This window comes from Bubalus kerabau, chromosome 6 (assembly GCF_029407905.1).
Source record: "Bubalus kerabau isolate K-KA32 ecotype Philippines breed swamp buffalo chromosome 6, PCC_UOA_SB_1v2, whole genome shotgun sequence".
NCBI lineage: Eukaryota > Metazoa > Chordata > Mammalia > Artiodactyla > Bovidae > Bubalus > Bubalus kerabau.
Window position 1 is genome coordinate 99,483,279 of NC_073629.1, and position 10,247 is coordinate 99,493,525.

The 10,247-nt window shown below is 41.3% G+C and overlaps 1 protein-coding gene and 1 long non-coding RNA gene across 2 annotated transcripts in view; both read right to left on the reverse strand.

Moving 5' to 3' along the window:
• Nucleotides 1-9,620, reverse strand: part of CMPK1 (cytidine/uridine monophosphate kinase 1) — a 36,385-nt gene extending 26,765 nt beyond the window's left edge. Inside the window, exon 1 of the mRNA XM_055585966.1 lies at nt 9,331-9,620. Coding sequence (XP_055441941.1) covers nt 9,331-9,501 — 171 coding nt within the window. The 5' untranslated portion in view covers nt 9,502-9,620. The remainder of the gene's footprint in view (nt 1-9,330) is intronic.
• On the reverse strand, nt 3,175-9,215 carry LOC129655488 (uncharacterized). Its single transcript, XR_008716025.1, has 3 exons — nt 8,851-9,215; nt 7,764-7,781; nt 3,175-4,023 (listed from the first exon to the last, which is right to left on the reverse strand). It is a non-coding gene; the product is annotated as an uncharacterized LOC129655488 (long non-coding RNA).
• Nucleotides 9,621-10,247: the final 627 nt, after the last annotated feature.

Here is a 10,247-nt window from a genome sequence, read left to right on the forward strand (position 1 = left end):
CCCTATAGAGTAGATTGGTATCACAAATGTCCAGAGGAGAAAACCAAAGAGCCAAAAATTTAAATAACTCACAAAATGGCAAAAATCTTTTATGACTGGCTTCAAAATCTACTTAACAAATGTTTATTGAGCATCAACTTATGCCAGACATTGTACTATACACTAAAGATGTGAGAGTAAATTTAGAAATCTTAAGGCTCTCACCCTTATGGAGCTTATGGTCTAATGGAGGAGACAATCCAATAATCATAAAGTTAAAGGTGGCCTGCAAACTGATATATGTTATAAAGGACAACATAATTAAAAACTGGTAACTATCATAAAGGACAAAAAAATTACAACTGATAGAGCCCATAATTGAGAAATCTGACCTAGTCTAAAAATTGAGGGCTATTTTCATTGAGGAAGTCATTTTTAGCTCATGGTTCCCAAACTGTATGCCACAGTGCCCTGGAGCACTGCAGCAAATTCACAAGAGTGCCCTGGATTTACATTTTTAAGGGAAATAGAGCAATACTGAACATCTATTAGATATCATGTGAACTATTAGCTCAGGGTAGCTCACAATTTCAACTTTAGATCATGCACATTCTTTTTGAAGACACATCTTTGTGATGCTGACCTTTTGGTGGGCAGTTGCTGTAATAAAAATTAAGTACCACATGAAAATTAAAGTGGAAAAGGAAATGAGGATGGAAGTGGCCAATCTGATTCCAAGGTATGAGAAATTGGACAGTGCCTAACAGGCATATATTAGTAAGTGATCGAGAATGAAATAAAGCTGCTTTATTTTAGCTTATTTAGCTAAAATTTATTTAGCTGCTTTATTTTTCTTTTAGCTTATATGTACTTTTTCTTTAAACAGCTACTAGATTGTTAGGAAATACTTAAGCATTGTTTGGATCTAATTACTGGATAAATATAATTAATTAATAGATAAATATAATTACTTAATAAATATATTTATTTTGAACTAAGCTGTTTGTGAAAAAAAAGTACAGAGACACGAAGGACACTATGAACTGTGAATGTTTGGGAATCTTCGTATTATGCTAAGAACTGAAGAATAAGTAGGCTTTTCAAACACCATGCAGTAGAATGAGCAACAGCAAAAGACAGGGTCCCTATCCTTGAAGACATTACAATCTAGTTTGGGAGGCATAACTAAAAGATAAATAATTTTTCGTTTGTTTTGTTTTTGGCCACACTGCATGGCTTGAGGGATCTCAGTTCCCTGGCCAGAGACTGAGCCCAGGCTACAGCAGTGAAAAGTGCAGAATCCTAACCCCTAGGTCACCAGGGAACTCCCAATGAACGATTTTAAAACAATCTGTTAAACTTTAATATTTGCAAAAATCTTTCATATCCTTTCTCATGAAATTATATTAAGTATGTGTCTATCTTCACTGTAAATTAAGAGCCCCTTACTCCTTGGAAGGAAAGTTATGACCAACCTAGATAGCATATTCAAAAGCAGAGACATTACTTTGCCAACAAAGGTCCGTCTAGTCAAGGCTACGGTTTTTCCTGTGGTCATGTATGGATGTGAGAGTTGGACTGTGAAGAAGGCTGAGCGCCGAAGAATTGATGCTTTTGAACTGTGGTGTTGGAGAAGACTCTTGAGAGTCCCTTGGACTGCAAGGAGATCCAACCAGTCCATTCTGAAGGAGATCAGCCCTGGGATTTCTTTGGAAGGACTGATGCTAAAGCTGAAACTCCAGTACTTTGGCCACCTCATGCGAAGAGTTGACTCACTGGAAAAGACTCTGATGCTGGGAGGGATTGGGGGCAGGAGGAGAAGGGGACCACAGAGGATGAGATGGCTGGATGGCATCACTGACTCGATGGACGTGAGTCTGAGTGAACTCCGGGAGTTGATGGACACGGAGGCCTGGCGAGCTGCGATTCATGGGGTTGCAAAGAGTCGGACACGACTGAGCAACTGAACTGAACTGAACTGAGAGGGTAGTATTTCCCAACACAGAGCAAATAGTTTGCATTTAGGAAGTGTTTTCTGGGTCAGTCTCACTTGCATCAGTTTACTCTCCTTAGGCTTTTCTCAGAATTGAAAGCTCCAACTCCTCTGTGCAAGGGTAACTCGGCTTTAAGTGTTCTCCAGTACAACACATCTCCTGGCTGCTTCTTTCCTACTGTCCTTCAAAAGTCAGCTCATACATATTCACTGCCCGCCAGGAAGCTTTCCCTGACCAAATGAACTATAATTTAAATGTCCCTTATCTAAACGGTCTATTTGGTTTCTTTCCATCATAGGATTTACCACTCTTTTCCTGTAGTAGTCACTGTTTAACTTTCATATGTCCCAGCTCATTGTAAACTTTTGACAGCAGGGTCCATGCCTTATTCACCTTAGCAACTATCATAGTGCCCAGCTCTCAAAGACTGTTTTCTGAATAAACGACAAGTACAGGGAAATTTTTTTTAAGTCTAATTATGCCTTTCACCTTAATGGACTTCTTGGGGAAAAAGAGTTATTCAGGAAAACTCTGAGGAGGAGATTAACAAATGTGCAAAAATTAAAATGACTGATAACTATCCAGTGCTAGTAAAAAAAAAAAATCATACACCGCTGTAGAAATGTAATTAAGTACAATGTTTTTGAAAAGTAATCAAACTATTATCAATTAAAATTAAAAATGCATTTATCTTCTGACTTAGCAATCCTATTTTTAGGAATCTTGCTTGCAAAAATAAAAGCATCCATATGCAATATTATATGTACAAGGAAGTTTACTGAAGCACTGTTTGCAACAGCAAAATAATTCCTGAAAAGTATGCTAAATGTCTAGCAATAGTGGGGGAATGGTACAACTATGCTACGGTAACATCCATATTATGGACTGTTCTGTAGCTACTGATAAAAATGAGTTAAGAGGAGAGCCATGGTACATTCCATAAAAAACAGAATAATCCCACTTGGAGGTAAAAAAAGGTAAACATACGCACTTTTATTTGTAAAAGTACTGAGAAAGAGTTAATGCCAGACAGTTAATACTGGTGACTTCAGGTTAGAGCCACCAACAACTATGTATTACAATTGTAACAACTATGTATTACAATTGTAACTTAAAGTGGAAAGAAAAAAAAATAAAGTTTTCAAAGGTAAGAACAGTAAATAATCTGAATATACTCTCCCTCCTCCAAATTCTTAAGGACAACAAAAACTCCACAATACAGTTACCTTTAATGAGATGACAGTGATCTGGGAGAGTTGAGGATTCTATGGACTCTCTTTTTAGAGATGATTTAAACTTTTCTTTAAATAAACAAACTTAAAATCTAGTTGTCCAGTGGATCTTCCTAGTTTCTTTAATGAGTGATAGTTTGCTTTGGGGATTTGTAATCAGGAGTTTGATAATTTTAGAACGCTCATCAGATTTTTACAACTATACCATTTACTCACTGAGAGTAAACTGAAGTGTTAACATGAGAAATCAGAGAAAGAGGTTTCCAACAAACACTTAGGATCCTGAAACTGGAAGCACTGCTACTTGGGCGCCCCCTGGGGACTGAGTTTTAAATTTTTTTACATCCTCAAGACAAACTGGTGTGCTATATAACTGTTCATTCAAAGAACACTTAATAAGCACCTATTATGTACCAGGCACAATGGTCAACACTAGAGACAAAAAGATAAATAAAATAGAGTTTCTGATTTCTATAATGCATACTTAAAGTCAGCATCACCCAAAACTTTCTAAGTACAGCAGGAAACAATGCAAACAGTGTCAGACTTTATTTTCTTGGGCTCCAAAATCACTGCAGATGGTGACTGTAGCCATTAAATTAAAAGACACTTGCTCCCTGGAAGAAAAGCTATGACAAACCTAGACAGCATATTAAAAAGCAGACACATTACTTTCCCAACAAAAGTCCATATAGTCAAAGCTATGGTTTTTCCAGTAGTCACATATAAAGGTGAGACGTTGGACCATAAGGAAAGCTGAGCGCCGAAGAACTGATGCTTTTGAACTGTGGTTTTGGAAAACGACTCTTGAGAGTCCCCTGGAAAGCAAGGAGATTAAGCCAGTCAATCCTGGAAATCAACCTTGAACGTTCATTGGTAGGACTGATGTTGAAGCTGAAGCTCCAATACTTTGGCCACCTGATGTAAAGAACTGACTCACTGGAAAAGACCCTGATGCTGAGAAGGATTGAAGGCAGGAGGAGAAGTGGACGACAGAGGATGAGATGGTTGGATGGCATCGCCGACTCGATGAACATGAGTTTGAGTAAACTCTGGGAGTTGGTGATGGACAGGGAGGCCTGGCGTGCTGCAGTCCATGGGGTTGCAAAGAGTCAGACACGACTGAGTGACTGAACTGATCAGCATGTAGAATACAAAATATAAACTACTCATAGAGGTCCTGGAGGAAATTATAACACAGAAGATGATAAAAATGCTGTTGGGGTGCTTCAAAAAGGAATTTGGCATGAATATAAGCTTTAGCATAATTTGTTCATTTAACCAAAATGTTCACCATCTTTAAAAGACAGTAGATTTAAACATCTCAGATAACAGATGCAAAATTGTGGTTATTGTTTTTGGACAAGTTTAGGTTATGGCATCATGATTTTTCTTGGGCCAAAACAATACAAACAAAGCTTAATTAAAAAAATTAAAAACTGACATGGTATCCTAACATCAGATTTTTGTTGTTGTTGTTGTTCAGTCTTTAAGTCATGTCCCACTCTTTGTGACCCCATGGACTGCCACACACCAGGCTTCCCTGTGCTTCACCATCTTCCAGAGTTTGCTCAAACTCATGTCAATTGAGTCGGTGATGCTATCCAAGTATCTCATCCTCTCTTGTCCCCTTTAGTCACAATAATAATAACTCCACTCTGAGAACTTGAGTCTTGATTGCACTGATTTAGGAAATGGTTAATCTTCATAAACAAAATGAGGATGAGAAAACAGACTTAAAACAATTAGTTATAAAATGAAACTGATTTTCCAGGCAAGAGTACTGGAGTGGGGTGCCATTGCCTTCTCCGGAAACTGAAAAAGATCAGTTCAAATAAATGGGCAAAATTTAACCTCAAAGCCTCCTTTCAATCTTTCCTTCCCAGTTCACAACACTTTCAGAAGATACTGTATCAGATTTGCCTTTTCTTCCTCAAGGTCTGGGAGAGCAAGAAGCAGAGCTAGAATTCACAGCCAGAAAAACAAAACAACAACAAGCAACAGCTTCCCTCTGTGACACAACCACAATCCCAAAGTCCCAGGACATTAGAGAGCCAGACAGTCTCAGGTTCTGTGGCCAGGGCCCAAAGAAGTACTTCTGGTGGCCTGAGTTGGAAATTAATTTAATTTTCCCAAAGGAATAATTCTATTTCAGCCACATTTCAGGTACCCTGTGAGCTGAATTAGCAATGGCATGATAGTTGGGGACTTCAACCTTTATTATATAACTTTTTCCCTACAGAAAAATAATTAGTTCCAAAAATTATATTGTCTGGGATTCAGCTTACATTTGCCTGTATAATAAAGCATTGAGTCAAAATGCAATAGACTCATAAAAGAAAAATCAAAAACAAAAAACCTCTGACTTGACTGACCATAGACATTCCATTGTTTAATCTGCTAGAAGACAGCAATTACTAAATTAGAAACTATTTGGAATAAAAAGTAACAGTTTAAAAGAGTTTAAGTTCATATAATTGTTGAAATTTTAAAGAATAGGATAATATAGAACATATTTCATCACGGAAATCTTCTAATTCTTAACAGGTTTAAAATCTTGCCAGCCATTATCAGAGTAAAGAATAAATACTAGTTACAGAATGTAGAGATAATGTTTAATCCAGTGGAGTAATATGGGTATCATTAGCTTGGGTGTGGACACTTAAAAGTCACATTATGAGTCAGAAACAAAATACTTGAATGCTTTCAAATATATCAATCATAAACCAATTTTTAAAAGTAATACTACAGTGTACTCTGAAGTAAAAATAACCAATCTCATAAATTAAGAACAGGAACTCTAAAATAGAAGTAAAAAATTATTTGCATCTACTTATACCAGATATTTTATCTCATTTTATATTCACAAATGCCATACCAGATAGGTATTATTTCTCCCTTTTTACAGAGGAACCAAGCTAAAAGTAACAATTTCTCTGGGACTAAAGTGATAGCAAATGGAATAGTTAGGGTTATGGTCTGAACCTACATTTGTTTTAATTCTAGTAAATGGCTCATCAGAATTCAAGAAAATATTTGCAAACAAAGTAACAAGGGATTAATCTCCTAAGTATACAAATAGCTCATGCAGCTCAATATAAAAAAAAAAAAACCCCAAAAATTCCAATCAAAAAATGGGTAGAAGATCTAAACAGACATTTCTCCAAAGAAAACATCAGATGGCTAAAAGGCATCACTACATCATCACCAACTGTTAGAGAAACGTAAATCAAAGCTACAATGAGGTGTCACCTCACACCAGTCAGAATGGCCATCAATAAATCTACAAACAATAAATGCTGGAGATGGTGTGGAGAAAAGGGAATCCTCCTTCATTGTTGGTGAAATGTAATCTGGTACAGCCACTATGGAGAACAGCATGGAAGCTCCTTAAAAAACTAAAAATAAAGCTACCATATGATCCAGCAATCCCACTCCTGGGCATATCTGGAGAGAACCATGATTCAGAAACACCTGCACCTCAACGTTTACTGCAGCACTATTTACAATCACCAGGATATGGAAGTAACCTAACCATTCACAGACAGAGGAATGGATGAAAAAGATGCGATACATACATACAATGCAGTATTAATCCACCATAATAAAGAAGGAAACAGTGTCATTTGCCACAACATGAATGGATCTAGAAACTGTCATACTGAGTGAAGTAAGTCAGAGAAAAACAAGAATCATATGATATCACTTACATGTGGAATCCAAAAAATTTGGTACAAAACAGAGAGTCACAGATACAGAAAACAAACTTACCAATGGGGAAGGGAATGAGGGAGGGATAAACTGAGATATTAGGATTGACACACACACACTACTGTGTATAGAATGCTTCCCTGGTAGCTCAGCTGGTAAAGAATCCACTTACAATGCAGAAGACCCTGGTTCGATTCCTAGTTCGGGAAGATTCCCTAGAGAAGGGAGGGATAGGCTACCCACTCCAGTATTCTTGGGCTTCCCTGGTGGCTCAGACAGTAAAGAATCAGCCTGCAATGTGGGAGACCTGGGTTGGGAAGATCCCCTGGAGGAGGGCATGGCAACCCACTCCAGTATTCTTGCCTGGAGAATCCCCATGGACAGAGGAGCCTGGTGGGCTACGGTCCATGGGGTCCCAAAGAGTCAGACAGGACTGAGCAACTAAGCTAGATACTAACGTATATAGAACAGATAACCAAAAGGGACATACTATATACTATAGGAAACTCTACTCAATACTCTGTGATGATCTGTATGGGAAAAGAATCTTTAAATAGGTGGATATATGTATCAGTTCAGTTGCTCAGTCGTGTCTGACTCTTTGTGACCCCATGGACTGCAGCATGCCAGGTCTCCCTGTCCATCACCAACTCCCGGAGCCTCCTCAAACTCATGACCATTGTGTCGGTGATGCCATCCAACCATCTCATCCTCTGTCGTCCCCTTCTCCTGCCTTCTATCTTTCCCAGCATCAGGATCTTTTCCAGTGAGTCGGTTCTTCACATCAGGTGGCCAAAATATTGGAGTTTCAGCTTCAGGATCAGTCCTTCATGTAAAACGGACTCACTTTGCTCTACACCTGAAACTGTCACAACACTGTAAATCAACTATACTCCAGTAAAAAATAAAACAAAAACAAACAAAAATAAAGTCTTTTCTCCTTCCCCTATCATGCCATTTACATGTGAGTTATTTCATACATACAACAAAAACTTGAAATAAATTGTCATGTCTTTTAAAAAGTGAAAAGAACCAACAAAAATAAGGAGAAAAAATTTTTTTATCTATTTCTTGGTTGATTTAGTTCCACTTATATTCCTACAACTGATCAACAATTATCAATACAGCTATAAAACACATAATGAAGATATTTATGTTACCATCCGACTATTTCTGGATGCTCTTTAGAGAATAAAATATAGTACAGGAGTGGGTTGTATGAACCTGAGAGAGGACTAAAATCCCAAAGCTAATAAAAGCCATGAGTTTGAGCAAGCTCGGGCAGTTGGTGATGGATAGGGAAGCCCCGCGTGCTGCAGTCCACGGACACGACTGAGCAACTGAACCGAATTGAATAAAAGCCATTTCCTAGAACAGAGGAGGGAATAATTTTAGAAGTTCTGGGTCAAAATCTTTTTGGTCTGAGTTTCACAAGAATTCTCTGGTGTTTTACAGCACGACTAGTCCCCTCTTCTGTTTCTAGATATCTCCTGTCTTCCTCCTCTCCCAAACATTCCCCGGATTCTCCAGTAAGTCTTTCACCCACACTGCAGCTAACCACATATCTATTCGAAAATTGTTAACGGAATTGAACCGGTAACCTTATCACACGTTGTGGGGGAGGGGGAGAATAACACCATTTTAGAGTTGGGAGGCATTTCATATTGAGTTTATATCTGCGTGCACAGCCTCTACTATTCTAGTGGGGACAACGGAGACTCGGAGAGAGGAAGTGACCTGGCCACAGACTAGGCGTGAGTTGGCAGCTGGGCCAGAGGTTGAAGTTTCATCTCATACTCCACGCTTTTCCAACCTCACGAAAGCGGGCTGGGCACTAACCATGACGGGTTTAGAAAAAGCAATCAGCAGATCCCAGAACACCTAAAGCCCTGTCACCCGGGGCTCCTTTCTAGAGTAAAGACCAGTTTAGTTACCTGTTTAGAGTTCAGAGGGCCTGTGGGAAGGGGAGGGCTGAAAAAACCGGTCTCTCCTGAGGCAGCTGTGGGCACACCCCGACCTCTAACCCAAATCGACACAGCTGCCGCCTCCACCTGCCCCACAACCAGTGGTACTCCGACCTTCTACCCTCCTGGGATCCCTCTCCCAGCCCACTCTCGAGACGGACTTGGCCCCCAAAATGTAAGGGAAGAGGGGTGCAGGAACAAAGCAACCCCAAGCGATCCCCTTCCTTTCTGGGCGCCCCTGGGGCGGGCGGACGTGGACTACCAGTCCCGACATGCAGCGCGCCAGCGGACCCTCGACCACCGCCAAGTCCGCTGTGCATCGGCCGCCGGGACTCGTAGTCCGCGGTTCGGGAGTGGGGTGGGGGGTGGCGCGCACAGCCACGCGCGGCGGGACGGGCCAGCCCGGTGTCCGGTCAAGCCCAGGGAGCCTGCCGGCTGCCTGGGCCTCACCTCAACGATGCGGGCGCACTGGGTCCCCTTGCCGGCGCCGGGACCGCCGAGAACGAACACGACCTGCGGCTTCATTAAGCGATGCGGGAAGAGGAAAAGTGGCCGGCCGGTCAGCAGCGGAAAGCTAAGGCCTAAGACGTGCAGCAACCGGCGGCCGCAGCGGCTAAGCATGCACCGCGGCTGGGTTGGACGCTGAGAGAGCTGACAGCAGCCGGGCCGGCGTTGGCGCGGGGCGGGGCGCGGAGAAGGGGCGGGCCGAGCCGGCGCCCGCCGCGGCCCGGTCGCCGTGGCTGCCGAGGCGTCCGCGCTACAGACGGAAGGGGCGGGGCTTCCGCTGCTCTTTCGTTGGCCGCGCCCGAGTCCTCCCCGCCCCTCTGAGGGCTCATTCATTCGTTCTATCCGCAGGTGTTGAGCCAGCTAGTGTAGGGCCTGTGCTGGCTCCTGGCACATGGCGTACGGGAGAGCACGATCCGTTATATCTGCTCGCAAGTTTAAATTCCAGAGGGTAGGCAGCCGACCTGAACAAATCAACACGAATAAATAAATGCAAATAGCAATATTGGCTTTGAAGGAACCAAACGGAGGAATAACAAGAGATGAATGTAATTTGGCTATGGTAGTCAGACTTCTGAAGAGATGATATATAAGCCAAGATGTAAGGATAGGAAAGAGCAAAGCTAGGCAAACACTGAGATAGAGTGTCCCACAAAGAGAAAAAAGGCTAGTTTTTGCAAAACCCCTAAGACTTTAAACTGTGAGAGCACTTGAAAGGCCCATAAGATCAGTGCTATGTGAAACGAGCGAGGGAATGAAAGGTGGAAGAGTTTGGCTGGTGACGGGTCAGTCAGGCCCTTTGGTTAAGGAAAGGAGTTTGAATTATATGCTAATTGCAGTGGGAAGTCCTTCTAACTATAACT